Source organism: Coenobita brevimanus, chromosome 19 (genome assembly GCF_032717465.1).
Source record: "Coenobita brevimanus isolate Jiangsu-jjx chromosome 19, ASM3271746v2, whole genome shotgun sequence".
Lineage (NCBI taxonomy): Eukaryota > Metazoa > Arthropoda > Malacostraca > Decapoda > Coenobitidae > Coenobita > Coenobita brevimanus.
The window spans coordinates 30121277-30140283 of record NC_136972.1 but is presented as its reverse complement, the minus strand read 5'-3'; the positions used below and the strand labels follow the sequence as shown (position 1 = coordinate 30140283).

General features: G+C 41.6%; 1 protein-coding gene across 1 annotated transcript; it reads right to left on the bottom strand.

Annotated features, from left to right (window-relative positions):
• Positions 1-168: 168 nt before the first annotated feature.
• Positions 169-13537, bottom strand: LOC145391742 (uncharacterized). Its single transcript, XM_080266277.1, has 8 exons — positions 12449-13537; positions 11649-11792; positions 10970-11137; positions 10645-10778; positions 7741-7894; positions 5041-5133; positions 3686-3850; positions 169-216 (listed from the first exon to the last, which is right to left on the bottom strand). Exons 1-8 carry the CDS (start codon positions 13535-13537, stop codon positions 169-171), a joined length of 1995 nt encoding a protein of 664 aa, XP_080122403.1.
• Between the last annotated feature and the right edge of the window lie 5470 nt (positions 13538-19007).

Here is a 19007-nt window from a genome sequence, read left to right as displayed (position 1 = left end):
TTTTCCTGCCGTTCATTTTGCTGAATATTAACCTCCTAAATTTATCATCACTACTCTACCAACTCCTCTACCTCCCAAAGACATGGCAATATCCAATAATAATTATCTTACCATTCTGTGAACTGGTTTTTAAATGTGATGAACCATTGCTGTCATCATCACATGTCATCATCTCTCCTCCATCTTCTTTATTCTGCGTTTGAGAACTTTCACAGCCTGGGGTATGCAAGCAAAACCATAAAACACCATGAGTGTCAATGAATACAGTAAACAAATAGCCTATGTTATGGAATTCTTCAGACTTGAATGACACTGGAAGACCATAATTATTATGTAGTGTGAGGAAAAGAGTGGAGAGAAGAAGAAGAAGACGAAGAAGAAAAAGAAGAAGACGACGACGACAATGAAGAGGAGGAGGAGAGGAGGAGGAGAAGAGGAGGAGGAGCAGGAGAAGAGGAGCAGGAGCAGGAGCAGAAGGAGGAGGAGCAGGAGCAGGAGGAGGAGGAGCAGGAGCAGAGGAGGAGGAGCAGGAGGATTATATAGGAAAGCAAACAGCAACAGACCTAATGGTCCTTTCGAGGCTGCTTGTTACAGAGAAAACTATGACTACAAGATCTAACTCTACATGCTGAAGGATAAGGATAGTAAAGCAAGAAGGCTCCCCCCACCACCAAACCCTCCAGGAAAAAGTGAGAAAAAACCACCATGCAGCATGGAAAAACTGACATCGAAATTTCATAGGAAAAACTGGAAAGGAAAAGTCACATTCTATAATACTTTGTCTATAAGCTACCCGACTGAGTAACCTGAAAGAGAAAGTAATCAAATCAACTAATAGTTACGGCATGACATTATAAATCGGTACAGTGAGTTAATGCGAAGTCTGTGGACATAATGTGGAAACTACACACTGCACAGTGTGGATGTTTAGGGGTGGTGCGGCAGCCTTGCCTGGCACTTTTGAGGTAGGCAGCAGTCAATCAGGCCCTAGCTCCGTTCACTCCACTGAGAAATGGAACTCTCCCATGTGGGACAAGTACACAAGTTTCATCCTGATGCAGTGACCCCTGGTACATTAAAAAAATCCCAATGGTGGTCACTTGACTAACAGGGACCCTCAGTGATCCACATCCCATCACAGGTTGAAAGTAATAGTAGTGACCGTTAACTCAGGGTTATCTGTGCAGATCCTAATCTGTGCTTATATCACTTTATTTGCATCGATCAAATTGAAAAATGTATAATGACGTGATGCGACACTATGTATGGGTACGTTGTTTAAAGGGTGTCTTGTAGACAAAAGGGGAATGGACTTACACGTAGCTATAAAAGAAAGTTATTCGGACAGAAAAAGTGTCAGCTGAGGATTCTCGTGCAAATACTTGTCTATTTTGTTTTTGAATGTCTCAATTGAGATAATGTTCATGGTATCTGAGGGTAATCTGTTCCAGATATTCACAACTCTGTTAAAGAAGAAGTATTTTGCTTCATGGGATTGGAAACGCTTTCCCACAATTTTGCAGCCATTACTTCTGGTTTGACTCGACCGGTCTATATCAAAATATTTATTCATGTCTAAGTTGTCATATCCCTTCATGATTTTGAAAACTTCAATAAGGTCCCCTCCTAACCTGCACTTCGTTAAGCTAAATAATTTAAGTTCTTCAAGGCGTTCCTCATATGGTTTGTTTCTAAGTCGTGGTATCATTTTTGTGATTCTTCGCTGAATTTTCTCTAATTTTTCAATGTCCTTTCTGTAGTACGGAGACCAGAATTGCACACAATACTCAAGATGGGGGCACACTAGTGAGTTGTACAAGGCAAATATAACTTTTTTCGATTTAAACTCGAAAGTTCTTCCAATAAAACCCACCAGCTTGTTTGCAATTTTAACCGCCTCGGTGCACTGCTTTCTTGGTTTTAGGTCATTTGATATTATCACACCAAGATCCTTTTCATTGTCTGTACTTGATAACTGGATATTGTTCATTTTGTAGTTCGCATGGACATTGTTACTTCCAGTATGAAGTACTTTACATTTTTCTGTGTTGAATTTCATTTGCCATTTTTCTGCCCAGCTTGCTAAAGTATTAAGGTCATTTTGTAACTCCTGCCACTGTGATTTTGAAGTTACTTTACTGGTTATTTTAGTATCATCTGCAAATTTGGATACTTTACAATTTAGACCCTCATCAATATCATTTATATAGATAATAAAAAGTATCGGTCCAAGTACTGAGCCTTGGGGAACGCCGCTGATCACATTACACCATTTGGATTCCTTTCCGTTTATCACAACTCGCTGTTTTCGGTCTGAAAGCCAGTCTAGGAGAAGGAGGAGGAGGAGGAGGAGGATATAAAGCAGGCATGGGGCTCGAGGTGCCAAGGAGGGCGTAAAGTGTCAAAGATGATAATAATGATGACGGGTGAGACAATGTATGGGCTATTTCACGGGCACTGTATTGATAGATTTCCTCTGCACAGAAAAGTCAACTTTAAGTGCAGTTACAATAACACTGAATTCATGCCATCGAAAACTCTCTGTGTAAGGTCTGTAATAAGGGTGTTTGTGGAGTGTAGTGGCCTAAAGCCATGTTGTGACTGGGCTAGGGGAATGTGAGGTGTGACTAGTTGTAGTATCAGTCGTTCAGTGACTTCAGCGGGGGTGCAGAGGAGTGTGATGGGGCAGTGTGAAGAGGGTAACGTGGGGTCTTTGTCTGCCAAATGTAAGAACCTAGAAAGTACCCTAACAAGACAAAAGTGAAATGAAAATTTTCAGCGATGAAAGAATTGCCACATTAAATGGATACAAGTTTGATAATTTCTGTTTTCTTGCTGCTAGATTATTATTCTTAACCGAGTCTCCTAGGCTCATATACGTTGGGAAGATCCAGGACATGGCTCTGATCTCAAAAGAAACAATTCTCAAGTTGTGCAAGAGTTCTGCTCTGGGCAGTTCTGCAGCAGTTGAAATTTGTTTAAGTTAGAATTATTCTGACAATTATGCATAAATACTGAAAGCATTTACTGTAATGCTGCAGTAAAATAATCATATCGTACACACTACAATAATGAAAATACCCATACTGTGCAGACTATTGGATCCCTGTACAAGGTAATTTAAAAAGCTGAGATTCAGATAAATTATGGAACATCCAAACTGGGGGAAAATGATCACATATGAAAGGTACAGACAAAGAAACAATTCTTCCCCCAAGTTCCATCTCTTGAAAGTTTACAAATGACACAAGACAAGGAAAACTCTATCTCTACTAGTGCATGTTTCAGATCATTTAGTTATTCTGATGTGTACTGTATTCATCAAACTTTGGGAAACTACTTTGGGAAAACTTTTGTGTCTGTCTGCACAAGGTTGCTTTCAATATATCCACTGGGTGTTGGAATCATCATATCACTCTACCAACATAAAGAACAGGACTCATCACATTGACCCTTTTTACATGACATGTAAGGAATAAAAGGGTAGTGAATTCTATTCTCCCTTCTTATCCCTAGGGATCTCTTCCTTATATTTTGGAAGCTGTGATGACATCAGCAACAATGATGATGGTGGCATTGACAATGATGATGATGATGAGATGCAGACAATGATGATACAAACAATGACAAACTAAATCAAACATGGTCCTACAACACTACAGGTGGAGGTACAAAACAGACATACCTCCTTATACTCTCCAATCTGGGCCCTATAATGGTTTTGTACGCTGGTTAGAAGGCCCTCGTACTTTGTCCCCATCTCATCCAGGACCTTCTTTATTTCCCCCATTGCCTCTTGCCTTATTGCTGCTTCTCTTTCTTTATCCAGGATGATTCGGTAATCTGCCAGCTGAGAGAAAAAGTAATATAGGGTACAGTGATATGCAATGCATCATCATTTTCATCATCATCATCATCATCATCATCATCATCACAGTTTTCAGGAACACATTTATGGTGTTAAGTGAGGAATTATTGTACTATTGGCAGCCTTGATGAAAACAAAATAATTTTTCCTGGAACCTAATCTTCACTTAAGAGATTTTCATTGAACATTACTGTAGAGCTTACGAACACCTATACAGTGTTAAGAGGAATGCATGAACAGTTAGTCCTCATTTAAAGTTGTTTTACTTAAAGTTGAGTCATTATTAAGTTAATGAAGAAGTTACACCTTTTCCTGACTTAAGGTTGCTTATGATCATAATAAAGTTGTCGTGAAAACAAAACTAAGTGCATTTTTGTGTGCAACATCTGTCATGAATCTGACACACATCTCCTTAAATTTCACTTAAAGTATCATTTTGTTTGTATTTATCAGCCCCAGAAGTTACTACCATAAAAGTGAAGTGTGACTACAAGTTTGGTAACCAACTACACAATCATCACTCTTCATTCATTCATTCATTCATTATCCAATCCTACGTTGCCCCATGAGGAGCGTAGGAGCCCGGGGCTAGGCAGTTGGTCCTGACATTTAAGATGAGAGTGACCAGCCTTACTCATCCCTGAGTGGCATTACGTGAGCAATAAACCCCAACCACCCCTTGGATATAAACCTTCACCAGCTCAATCCGACTGGAGCACAATAATTACCCACTAAACCACCAGGCGCCAAAATTTGGTTATATGGTTACCACCCAGCATAGTAAATGGTTTCCTGGTGTACAGGAAACCATTTGGCTTGACACTCAGTGTAGAGTCACCCATAGGCAGAAGGAAGAGGAAAGAATGAAAGAATGAAAGACAAAAGAGGGAGTGTAAAATCACCCGTAAGCTGGAAAAATCAGCCTCAAGTAAATGGTCAATGTCCAGGCTGAGGCTCACAGTTACAAATTTTATTACACACATAACACATCTCTGATTTCTTTTCTCTTAAATGTTGCCAGCAACTGTTGGGAAGTAATTATTGTGGCTGGTTCTGGCACTTGGTAGAGCTTCAAGTTCACAGAAAATATTAGCTATACCATGATCAACATCAATATGGTGATTCCTTAAAAGGAAACTTTTTTTTTTTTTTTAAATACTCTATCTGCTCACCTCTGCTTGTCTTCCTTCCAGTGCTGCAAGTTGCTGCATCAAGTCTTTTTGTCTCTTCCCACTCTCACTCAATCTCTGCTGCATCTCAAGATTCTGCAAAATTCATTACCCTCATTACCATTATTATATCACGTCCTAAACCAATTCTCAATTATTAACTCCTTCAGCGTGATGACATAAGTTACCATATACAGTATTTAATTCCTGTGACTACCATATGATTTTATTGTAGTTTCAGACATCCTTCAAACAATTTTATTCAGCTTATGGAGAGAAATCAGGGTGTGAAGGGATTATTGAAAACTGCTTCTAACATTATCACTGCATATGGTTTTGCTAAAGTTAACAAAATCACTGGCTGATTGCATGAAAATCCATCCACTCATCATCTAATCCTCTTTTGCCTCATCAGGAATGTGGAGGTCTGGGGCTGGGCTACTCAGTTCCAATTTTTAATTTGAAAGTGACCACCCTCACTCACCCTCACTAACATTATGTGAGCAATAAAGCCCAGACTGAAAGAGTTAAGAGGTATCAATGCACTTAGACCACTGTACCAAAGAAATCATACTGGTTCCTTGGGTTTTACTCTAGTGGGGATGGGAAGTTTTGTTGCACTTCTTCCTTAGTAACTTATTTTAGATATTACATACAGTAGTATGGTAGTGAGACTTGGGTAATAAAGGATGAGGATATCTGTAGGTTCAAAAGTACAGAAATGACAATGATTAGATGGATGTGAGGTGCGTCCTTGAATGTGGGGCCTGGGGGGGCTAAGACTATGATTGGAGGGTTGAGAGGAAGAATGGGACTTGAATGTTTTGGTGGTGTGATGAGGAGGGATAGACTGAGATGGTCTGAGCATACTGACAGAATGGAGGATGACTACAGGGTGCAGATGGTGAGAAGCGTGAATGCAGGGGGTAGGGTTGCAAGAGGCACACCAAATAAGATCTGGGATGAGGTCATACAGTGTGACCTCAGGGATAAGGGACTGCCAGAGATTGTGCAGCATCGAGAACTCCCATTAGGTGATCAAGGAAGATGCATGCAAGCATACTGATGCCTTTATAAATTATACGAAACTATACGACATAAAGTATGAACACTCTATAGTGTGTTACTCATGTCTTTTCCTTACTGACATGAATTGCATAAATAACATACTGTACATGAGGACACTGAGGTGCTGTATACAGGAATAAACTGGCAGAGACATTTCTCTAAACCTTACTAAGCTTACACGAACAACATCTCAGAGTGCTGTACAGTATTTTAATTTACATACATGGCTTTCTAACACCTTTTCCATATCAGTTTACTTCTGTATATGGCACATTTTCTTTCTTTTATACCATGTTTCTGGCAACTATATCAATATCAAAATAATATACACAACAGGTAACACAATACACAAGACAACAGCACCATGTAAGCTAAATTGCTAAGATGTTAAAAAGCCTCTTAAAGTGACTTCAATATGACCCAGATGCTCTCTCTTCACTGACCTGAGAGAGACATAGTGACAACTTTTGCTGAAGGAGTGAGATGGTAGTGTTGAGATTGTCTACACTGCAGGCTGCCTCTGTCCCCACTCTCTCCACCTCCTCTCTTCCCTTCCTTTCAGCCTCCTGGCAATGGGGATGATATGTGAGAAGAATCAATGACATCAGGAGCTGTATGTAAGTGGCACAGGAGGCCTTGAAGCAACTCTTACTCAATAATTAATTTGGCACAGTACACCTTAACGTTTTCTTGGGTGTTATTCATATCACATCAAAATTGACAAAGTTTGCATCCACAACATACAAGAGGATACTGTCATTAAGGATGTGGTGCTACAAACTCTACAAATCCACTTAGAATTTGACCCCAGGTAATATAATGGTCAGGATCAATTCCATGTTACCCCCTTTGAAGAAGAAACTGATCTTTCCCTTTATCCTTTCTAAATCCATTCAACTCCTCCTCCTAATCATCGTCATCCCACCTGTTCTTCCAATCCACTGGTGGAGTGGAGTAGGGTCCAGAATACAAAGAAAGAGGAAAAACCTGATGCTGGGAGAACTAATCAATGGCTTGCCCAATGAAATTTACCAAGCACTCATTCACTCACAACGCAAGCATCCAGAATACTGACTCCACCTCACAGACACAACTTCCATGTAAGGTGGAGTCAGGATTCTGGGAGACTTGAATGGTGAATGAATGGCTATGTGACCCATCTCACTGGACATGCTGATTAGTTCTCCCACTACAGTACCATGTTCCAACATCATACACAATAGAAGGCCAAGAGGAAGTATATCTAAAACTGTCCAAGAATTATTTAGTCCAGTTTATGGCCCCATTAGAAGCACAGGGGTCTGGGGCTAGGATATTCTGTCCAGATATTTAAGACGAGTAATCATTTGCTCGCCCCTGAACAGCAATACTTGAGAAACGAGCTCCAATCATCCCTCAGAAATCTTGTTGACCCTTATGGACTACACCTGGTTGGAGTACCTTAACACACTAACATCAGGCATCTAAGAAATTTTATGAGGGCATTGGAGCTAATGCAATACATCAGTACACAGCATGAAGACCCACCCTTGATCCTCCCTCAACATTTAAATAACTATGGTTAAAATCATACTGTATACCATCCTGCTTGTTCATTATAGTTCACATTGAGTTACAGCCACCACAGCTCCATACCTGCACTGCCTCACTCAGCAGTCTCCCATGTTCTGCCTCCACATCATCCAGTCTCCTCCGTAGCCTCACCACCTCTGCCTCAGTAGTGCTGGTAGGACTGGATTGTGGTACTGTAGTACTTTCTGGCATTGTGCTCTCACCTGGGCTTGATGGCCTGAGGAACAGACATAATGCAAAGTCTGTATGTTTATTAGATTAACCCTGATTTTAAAACATTGACGTCATTAAATCAAAAAATCTTTTTAGATACTTGTAACTGAAGCTCTGCCCACAGGTACTCACATGATACAATGATTTTTCAACAAGAACTACAAAAATTTTGCACACATTGTAATATAAAACACCATCACCACCATCACCTTAATCTGCCATCTGGTAACAGATAGACAGATACAGTAGACCACCATCACCATTATTATCATCCCAACTCCTTTTCCCACCCATGGATGAGGTTATTTAGGGTCAAGAAAAAAAAATGTATATGATAACAGAAGAACTGTTCAACATAAAAATGCACAGGAACTTGACCAGTACTAAATATCCAGGTTTAGAATTTTTCATAACAGCATCCCACAAGGCCCTGTCCTCTCATCCTCACTTTTCAACCTACAGTATTTCTCTATGAACTCCCCACCTCTCTTCCTTCTGTCACAACAAACACTTCTTAAAACAATAAACATACGTAATGCCTTCGATGCCATCCTTTGATGAAAACAGATCGCCAAAATATGCAAGACATACTTGGAAAACAGCACCAAATGCTGACTTCCAACTACTTATCCAGACTGTAGACAAGCACATGCTACACTCTAAAGAAAGTTACCACGAGCACAAAACATCCCTAACATAATTTCAAAGGGTGTTCAAACTATACATGCATGTCATTCCTACATCCCAACTGCCCACAACCACTGCCTTATATGCAGATGACATTACCACATCACAGACACAGATGACACACTGCTAAAAGACTACATCAATACACATCAAGCATGGGTCAAGGACAACATGCTGATAATCACTCCAGCCAAATCCATCAATACACTCACCACCAGCAGCAAACATGAGTACAGGTACATTTCTAGCATCACATTAACAATTTAACTGTGCCACACATTCCTTCCACTAAAGTCCTTGGAGTGACATATAAGACTGGAATCAGCTTCAAGGACCTCATAAAGACGTCAAAAGGTGGTGCACTCCCTGACAGCACACCCACGGCAATTACAAGGTCAGACTATGAGCAACAAAAAGAAATGCTCTCCCTACCCTACGAACAATACATCAGATCAGTAATGTCCTATGTCTCCCCAGCATGGGCCCCCATCCTATCTAACACCCACTACAACAACATGCATACTATACAGAGCAAAACTTTATGCATCAGCAATGACTGCAACATTACCACTTCCACAGTTCACTTACACTCTGAAACCAAAGTCCTCCTCATTAAATAATATCTTGACACAAGGCACACAATTCTATGCAGCAGTCAATAGTAACATATGACACCTGTCATGATATGGCAGAGCCACACAACACAACTAAACACATAAAACAAACACCACATAAGTCAAATACCACCCAACTCTCTTCAACAACATCCCACCTGCAGACATTTCAGCACTGAAAAAAACACCTACATACTCATTTCATGCACTGGGCAATACAACATCTTGATCAGAACACTATACCACAAGTCCCCCCTCCCCACATTCACTCACCAGATGTATCCTTAAATAAAGCCGTTCAAGTTCTACTAACCAGGCTTTGATTTGAGCATTACCAAGCCCTCTTCAGTTACCAACTTAGATGTGGGTCGGGTGGAATCACAGATGACAAATACCCCACCTGTAGAATAGGCACACCCAACAGTACATACATAGAAGAGCACTGCACAATACATGCCACACTAAGACAGACACAACATCAATGGCATATGAAACCTATGGCACAAACCCATGGGAGAGTTGCTCATCTGCAGTTGAAGGGTTTGCTGGACAAGGCATGACCAAGGTTGAGCAACAACAACAATAATAATAACAGCAACAACAAATACTAGTATTTATACAAACACTAGGTTACTTCACGCATCCAAAATATTCAAGTAAGAGTACTCTTCTTGAACCTCCAGAAATTCATCCTTTCCCAGGAAGACATAAATTCACCTTGACAGATTGTATACGGACCATCAGACTTCCCCACTTCAGCAGCAGCACAATATGCAACTCAAACAATCCACACTGCCTTCATACATGCTGTTCACACATGAATACACTTCCCACATGCAACTTACTCTAAAAACAGAGACAATTCTTCAACATAAATGTATGGCTGATGGCTGAACTCCTGCCAAAACAGATGCACCAATGGAAACTTCATAACCGTTAGTGTCATAAAAGATCAATGAACTGGTGGAATACTGTAGTGGTGATGACAATGAAGCTTATCTGCTAGATTACATTCACAGCCTGAATTTTAATTAACAAAAAAAGACATTATTGCTTCACAAGATTCATTCCCTACTGCATTAGGGATTTCCTTGAATCACTCTCGGTCAGTAGAAGATGAGCATCCAATGACATTATCCCCCCTGGCTTATAACCAGACAAGGTATCAAGATACCAGTTGAGGTTTTAGGTGCCTGTTGATGTCATCATGAGTAATCTCTTCATCGCTTTCACTGACACTTTGATGTCTAAGTTGGTGTTAAACTGTATGCGTCTTCTATGAGGCCCTCAGCTAAGAGAGGCTTGGTAAGCTTTTCTACTCACATACAACATTCTTTGATATGATGCATCAGGGAGGATACTGGCAGATATATCCTTAGTCTGAAGGGAATGAAGTGGAATGGTAGGCAAACTTTTGTCCCAGGCTGTACTTCTGATAGTTCTGAATTCTTACTTGTGCTGTACAGACTCCTCCTGTGCAACATGGTTCTTCTCTGGCCTTCCCTCATTTGTCCTGAGACTTGGCTTCCTCTGATGGTTAACTGGAGTTCCATATTCCAGTGCAGCCTCCAGCTCACTATTATCAGCCTGGCAGTGACGTTACATATGTTAACATTACATGTATATCTGGTATTCCAACATATCAAATGAAAAGTCTTGGAGGTAACTAAAATAATCTAAAAACTATATCACTGAAAGAGTTAAAAAGAAAAAATAACATAAAAAAGAAGTGACTTAAAACAAAGGCTTACTCCACCAGACAGATAAGAAAGTCATACCCTGAGTTTTGTGATGATGGCAGTGAGTTGTCGTGTGTGTGCCTGGTGTTCCCCCTCCACTGCTGTCATTCTCTCCTGTGTGGCCTTCACTATCTCTGCAATCTGACGGTCACATGAGGCAAGAGCTTCCTTGTGGCACAACGTTGATCTAGCCTCTGCTTCTTCTACCTAGGCATACAAATACACTAATTTTCTTTTCTTTTCATCATCATCATCATCATGCCTTTATTTATTTTTTTTTTTAAATCTATGGACGAGATCACATTAAGTGTGGATCATAACGAAGGAGAAAACAAAAAGGGAATTACTGTACTATCAACAGCACGCCCAGTGAAATAAGCCAAACAGTCACAAACACATCTATCAAGCCCCTGGAATTCTGGCTCAACCTCAGGTACAAAGCAGCAGGATTAAGGTAAAAGATAATGAGGGAAGGAAAGCGGGATGAAAAAAAAAAAAATTCTTTAAAACAAACACATTTAAAAATGTGGGTTTAAATATGAACAATTTACAAACAAAAGGGGTCAAAACAACCTTCATTAACCACTTCAACAGGAGAATTATTTTCTAAGATAAGTAAAGTCATCTGGAAGTACTGCAGCAAGAATAAACCAATAAAATATGTCATCTGATTCAGATGTTCAATATGCAAACAATTTTAAACTGGAACTAGCTGTACCTTCCTCTCTGCCTCTAAGCGGGTGGTGGCCATTTGCTTCTTTGTTGTCTCCTCCAGCTGTTGGATCTGTTGCTCATGATGCTGTTCTTGCTGTTTTAAGTTCTGCTGCAGCTGCTTCACCTCATGCTCCAGTCGTCCCACCATCTGACATGGACAAATGGGAGGACTGCCTTCATCACCATCACCATCATCATCATCATCATCATCAAGACTGCCTTCATCATCATCATCATCATCATCAAGACTGCCTTCATCATCATCATCATCATCATCAAGACTGCCTTCATCATCATCATCATCATCAAGACTGCCATCATCATCATCATCATCATCATCATCATCAAGACTGCCTTCATCATCATCATCATCAAGACTGCCATCATCATCATCATCATCATCATCATCATCAAGACTGCCTTCATCACCATCATCATAACCTTTTTTTTCCCATCTAAGGATGGGGTGAGGAGACTTGACAAGCACCTTTCAAATTTTTAACAACAATGTGCACTGGGAAAATGCTACTTTAAATTAAATAATTCTAAATAATATATTTTGATGATGATGATGATGATGATGATGATGATGATGATGATGATGATGATGATGAATCATTATCCTTATTGCCACATACAGTAAATATGGTTAGGTGAGGCAGGACTCACAGACAAAGAAGAACCATCCTCACGTCCTGCAAAAAGGACCATGAAATCTCATTCACACATCAATCAAGCCCATGGAACCCTGGCTCCATCTCAGTTCCTACAACATTCCTAAGCAGATATAGAGGAGTCTCTTACCTGCACCATTAATTCCATTTTTTCTTGATATGCTGAGGCCTGAGCATTCATTTCTTGGTCCTTCTTCTGGAGTGCCAAGGTGATCTTCTCCCGAGTTATATGCTCCTGGTGTATTTGTAGTGACTTCATCTGTGTCGTTAAGATACTGGACATGGCTGCACCATACCGCTCACTAGCAGTACTGTTGAGTGCTGAGAGTGAGCTGAGATTGTGAAGGGAACAATGATGGATACTTGAGTCTGGTTCTTGTGCCTGGCAGTCACACATTCTGCCCTCCCTCTCGATGGTGTTGATCCTGGTGTTACAATGGATGCAAGGTTTTCTATGGCCACACTCTGGCAGCTCATTACACTGCCAGCAGAGTTTGGCACTTGGTAAAATTTTTCCTTGCTTTATTCTAAGATTCCTTTGTTCCTCCTCATCAGCCAGGTTAATCTTACCCTCATAGCCATCAATAGAGTTGACTAATGTATAAAGTCGTTCACGCACTTTATTCTTTAATTTTGGGCTGACAGGAATGTCAAAGAGGTTTTTCTTGATGGAAGTTGAATCAATACCTTCAAAATTTTGCCGAGAAATGCCAGAAAATGACTGGCTACGACCAATTCTTGACTTAACTGGTGAACTCTGCACAGGCTTGGCTGCTGGGGTCTTCAAAGTGGAAGTATGGTCTGCTCTAATCTTTGTTTCATACATGTGCGTGTAGTTATCACTAGCTTCCTCCTCAGAGCTCAGATTATCAGTCTGGGGCTCTGTTAAATCTCCATCTATTGAAGACAATTGTGGATCATCTAAAATCATATGACTTGACACAATGTCACACAGGGCACCTGAGATCTCTGATGTTTTTTTGGGAGTAGAAGTTAAATACATAGTCTGATTCCTTTTTTCATGCATTTGCAACTTCTCTGATGGAACACTGCTCTCTGAGATGCATGATGGATTAGAACTTACTCCTGAGTCTGTTCCAGCACCATGACTCCTGTCCTCTGGGCCTTCTGACTGTGTGGCTGCCTCAGGGGTGTCCTTGGGAGTGGAGTAGGACATCAACTCACTTTCTGGCCCGCTCTCTTTATTGTTACAATCCATATTGGCAAGAACCAGGTCACAGTTCATATGGATGTCCACAGATGTTTTCTTTATGAACAAGACTGACTCATGCAAACATGGACCACTTCTTTTCAAAATGATTATCAGTAGTTAATATTCAAGTTACCAGTCTACACCTACACCTGCAGTTACTGTATTCCTTCCACTTCTTCTGAAAAGAAGGTAATGAAAAGAAACATGAATGAGATTTGGTGATAACTTCTATTAATACTGACCCTAATCCTATCAGATTAGAGTAAGATCATCTACATATTACGATTCAATTCCAAAGGAGCTGTACTGTATACAGTAGCTATAAAGAGCATGTTACTTACATAGGTTGAAGTACACCATATGTACAGAAATAAATGGGAAAAATTAAGAGTCAAATGATGCCAAGCTAAAAAAAAAAAAAAAAACTAATCATAACACCATATTCCATATTACCCCATCAAGGTGTAAAGGCTTAACCCCTAAAGTGCTAACAGGATCAACTGATCCTTTTTCAGGGTTGCACAAGATACTGAATGTGATCAATTGAGGGGCTCAGGGAAAAACTGGGGAAAAAGTGCTTTGCCACGATTTTGACGTCCTGTATATCCCTTCCAACCAATAAAAATTAAGTGCTGAATAGATGGGAAGGAGGGAGGGGAGGAATGGGTGGGAGCGCAGAGAAAATGGAGTCGCACCGCCTGGAAGGGTAACTTTTCTCAACTTTGACAGGCTATAGCACATGATGCAGTTAGTCTAAATGCTCTGGTTTGTGGCATAAGGTGTGTAAATTCAGGCTCTAAACCTTGGGCATAAAACTTTTTATTTCTGTAAGAGTAAAAAAATTGGCTCCATATACAGATTTTCACACCAGTGCGGCTGATCGAATTGCACATCATAGGGGTTAAAGCTAGTCCAGTCATCCAGTGCCATTATAATCTCCCTTGCCTTTGATCCTTCAGCTCAACATGTCTTTCTTTGTTTAATTTTGTTGAAACCAGATTATTTTATTCAGCTTAGGAAACAACCTAAGTACACAAGGAGATTATCAAAGGCCAGATTATTCAACCCTTTTTGTTAGACATCCCTTCTACTGTAAAAAATATATATATATATATATATAGTAACCCCTCAAAAACCTGGACACCCAAGACCCGGACACCCCAAGTCCTGGACATTTTGGGCTTGGGTCCATTTGTCCAAGTCTCTGATATTCCCTAAGATATCCGGACAAAAGGCGATGAACGTCTGAAATAATCTGGGACACCAAAAAAAAAAAAAAAAAAAAAAAAAAAAAAAAAAGCCAACATGTGTTCATCCCTATTCTAAATTTGCCACACAGTGACAAACAGCTGTGTTTTGGCGTGCAGTTCTGGTGACGTCTGCTCGAGCGCCCCTGCATACTCCCCACTTCTCGCCTACCTACCGTCGTGACTGCACACTCATCGCCATGGTTGCCCACATGCTTGCTTTTGTGGTGGTGTCCTACCTGCTGCAGGCCCTGCTGCCACCAGACCACATGAATATATAGTAATCCCTCTCCCATCCAACGTAATAGAGCCAAAGGCATGTCCGGAAAGTGGTCCCGTCTGGAAAGTGGGCCCCTGGCTCCTGGACTGGCACTTAAGAACCCTAACCCAGCCTAATTTTTAAAGCCCACTTGCTTCCCCACTTCTGTCTAAATAACTCCATATTGGACATGCATAGCACCTATTTAAACCTATTTAAGACCCTATTCACACCAATAATGGACATAAAGCATGAAATAAATGAAAAGGAACCAAAGAATGAGGAATCAGAAGTGACTGTATCTCAGCCAGGGTACTTACAGCACATCTGTGGCTGCCTTCTCTACGGCTTTGGCAGTGGTGAAAATGCTCTTAAGCAAGTACTGTACAGTAATCCAGTGTTGTGCTGCACTCGCAGTAATTCTTTGCACTGTGAGTTATAATTGTTTAACACTGCACATGTTCTTAACTGCACCACGCCAGTTTCAACCGCCAATTTGCACTCCACAGTTAATTCTTTGCACTCTAAATTCTAATTTCTTAACACTGCACAACACTGTAAATTCCCATGTGGTCTAGTGGCGAGGTATTGCAGTTTATTCACTGTTTATTCACAAAAATGACCCTGTGGGGCATCCATTGCAATAAGCATCTACTCATGATCGCAGTTATGCAGTAACTGGTGGTGAAGGCGAAGCAGGGTTGCCAGATCGCAGCTCAGCCACAATACCAAACTCCTCAATTTTCAATCCCAATTTAACTTTTCACTACCAACTTCGTAAAGCTAGCATTTATTCTTCACTAACTATATATACAAGTGGAAATATATGTAATCACCCTCCTTATAATTAACAGCATGTTGTTTATTTTCACATTATGAAGCCTATTTGACAACTTTGACTCTAAAATGCCTGAGGATTTTTATACAGCCACATTTTCCAGATATTCCACTAGTCTAATGGGCCTTATCTGTGCATTAGTCCTGATGTCTCTTTCAGTACTGGAAGGAAGTATGATAGGCCTATACTGATGGGAGAACATGAAAAAACATCAAAGAATATAATTAAATGCTACCCCTTGTAATCTATTAAGAGCTGCAATGGCTGAGTGGTTAGTATTGATAACTGCAAAGCTGCCAGCCCATTAGCACCAGGGTTTAAATCCTGGCGGGGGCAGCTGGGATCATGCAGTGCAGGTGTCCATCCACCCTTTGTGGGTTGGTAGTATTGGGTACCGAGGGTAACATCTACCAACAAGGAAATTAACCATGGTAACCTGGATGACATTGGCCGTGTATCTCAATTTAATGGGCGAAAAACCCACCACAGTTTCAAAGATCTACGCTATGGAGATGAGCGCCGCTGTTAAGTGCCTCATGGTGTCTGTTCCCCACCTGGTAATCTACTGATTAGTGATTATTAGCAGACTCAGCATTGCGGGACAGCCGTCAGTGCACTTTCCAATGGCTGGAGGCCCTCCCTTTCCCCTTAATTAGTCCTACACAGCTTCGGAGTGAGAGAGAAATGCCTTTAGAATATTTATACATACAGCTTTTACATTAGGGCAGATATTAGACAGAAGCAGACAAACGTGAGACGGACAGCGTCTTCATCAGTTCTACGGTACCTGCAATCCTACACTATGCTGGGGATATTTCCCTGGCAAGAAGTTTCAGACCATTCCTCGTCAATAAATCAATTTCCCTGTCTCTTCTTGAACGTCCTCGGGTTCATTTTTCATAAATATAGTTCTGTAAATATATGCTCAAATTCCCAAATACTCGTTTGAATATTTTTTTTTCTTTTCGGCAAAGGATGAAAAGGGAAATTTCCCTGCAAAAGATTATATGTAAATAAACAACGTGCTCTTTCGTAATAAAATCATTCGGCAAATATAAAAGTTCTACATGACAAAAATTACTCTCAGAATTAACTTATCAAAAATTTGAACGTCTCTTTAACAAAATAAAGACTCAAAGGATCATCAACAAAAATCGGAAACGAAATAGGTACCACGGACGAGCTAGAAGTACTCTCCATTACGGAAATATTGGTAATATTGATGAATACACCTTTTTGGCGCATAACAAAAGCATTGCAATAATATCTCCTCCTGGCTGTACCAAAGAAACAATCCAGAAAGGTAAATAATGGAAATATCGTCAGTTTTATGCTGATAGGACAGCGGATGACGACGGGGACGTCGATCCTGTACGGGAGAAAACTAATCGTCTCCATGACAAATCAGGCTCACTCTCGCATCATTATTTCTCGCAGTTCTGGGAGTGGGTGGGTATAAGTAGGTAAGGCTGGGAGCTGATGGGTGTGCGTCGGTGTGTGCGGGGGTAGATGGGTGTTACGCAGCGTAGTCTGGGCTCCGACTTCTCGGGACCAGCTACCGTGCGGGACATGGGTTCTTTGTTCACGAGTCAGCGAACACAGACAAGGAGGGGGAAGTCCAAACACTGACTGATCCAGGGCACACTTATATTAACAATAAGCTGGGTTACAATCTTTTACACACAATAGTCCGTGACCAAACCTAATTAAAATGCCGAGAGTAGTGACTGAGGGCAGCACGACACACCCGGGAGGACTCGACGGAGGGGCAGACAGAGTGCGACCCGATCCCGGACGACAGGGACATAAGCCCGCCCGGGCCGAGCGCCCCTATGACCCGGAACTCACCCGCCGCCATCATAGCAGGAAAAGGAGACTACCTTGCGGGCAAGCTGACCCTCGACAGGATCGGGGTGGAGCTACTCCTATAGCTGAAGGCAGCATCCCTGCGACGGCTTGTAGCCGCTCAAACCTCCTTTAGGAGACAGCCTGTAGCCGCTTGGAAGGTGCCCAAGAGACGGCCTGTAGCCACTCAAACCTTCAGGAGATGGCCTGTAGCCGCTCGGGAGGCAAACAGGAGACGGCCTGCAGCCACTCCCACCTTCTTCAGGAGACGGCCGGTAGCCGCTCGGAAGGTGCCCTTAAGATGGCCGGTAGCCATTCTCTCCTTCTTCAGGAGCTGGCCTGTAGCCACTCCCACTTCATCAGGAGACGGCTGGTAGCCACTCGGAAGGTGCTCTCGAGACGGCCTGTAGCCGCTCAAACCTCCTTCAGGAGAACCAGGAGAAATACAGGGTGGTCCGTAAATAGCGCTTTTGTGTTGGGGGCACGGCTCAGTCTGCTGGTGTGGGCGTGGGTGTGGCTAGTAGGAAATGAATAAATGATGCAGGATAGACACTGATAACGATGACTGAGCCGACCCTGAATTTAAATGAGTCTCTGTCTATCTGTCTGTCTGTCTATCCGTCTATGTATATGTCTATCTATCGATCTATCTATATATCTATCTCCAGACTCCTTAATCCTGTGAGGGGTGGCCACAAACAAAATGCTTCCATGTCACTCTGTGCTCTGCCATCAGTCTGTCCAATCTCCAACTCACATCACTTACATATATCTTCACCCCAAGCCTGCATCTCATCCTCGGTCCCCTCCTCCACCTCACTCACACTCTCCTAGTCAATCTCTCATTCTCCATCATCTTCACCCCAATCCTCCATCTCATCCTTGGTCTCCCTCTCCACCTCACTCACATACACTCTCCCAGTCAGTCTCTCACTCTCTATCCTCTCTACCCCTTCCCTCCATTTCACTCACATACACTCTTCTAGCCAGTCTCTCACTCTATCCTCTCTACCCCTTCCCTCCATTTCACTCACATACACTCTTCTCTTCAGTCTCTCACTCTCCAGCCTCTTCACATGGCCAAATCATCTCCCAGTATTTCTCCCTGTGCATTCCATCACACCCACAACGCCTAGAAATGTACGGATCTGGAAGGACGGCTGTATACGTTAACTCCTCTCCAGTCAAGACGAAGTGGTGTGGCAGAAGGAAGAGGAAAAAGAAAATGCGGGATAGCTATTAATAACACTGACTCAACCATCTCCGTGTGTGTGTGTGTGTGTGTGT

Excerpts from the sequence above, each read along its gene's own strand:
- LOC145391742 (XM_080266277.1), bottom strand. The coding sequence starts at position 13,537 with ATGGATTGTAACAATAAAGAGAGCGGGCCAGAAAGTGAGTTGATGTCC. Across the intron at positions 10,779-10,969 it reads CCATCATCACAAAACTCAGG|GCTGATAATAGTGAGCTGGA; the intron begins GTATGACTTTCT and ends CGTCACTGCCAG. Across the intron at positions 7,895-10,644 it reads GAGGAGTCTGTACAGCACAA|GCCATCAAGCCCAGGTGAGA; the intron begins GTAAGAATTCAG and ends TCTGTTCCTCAG.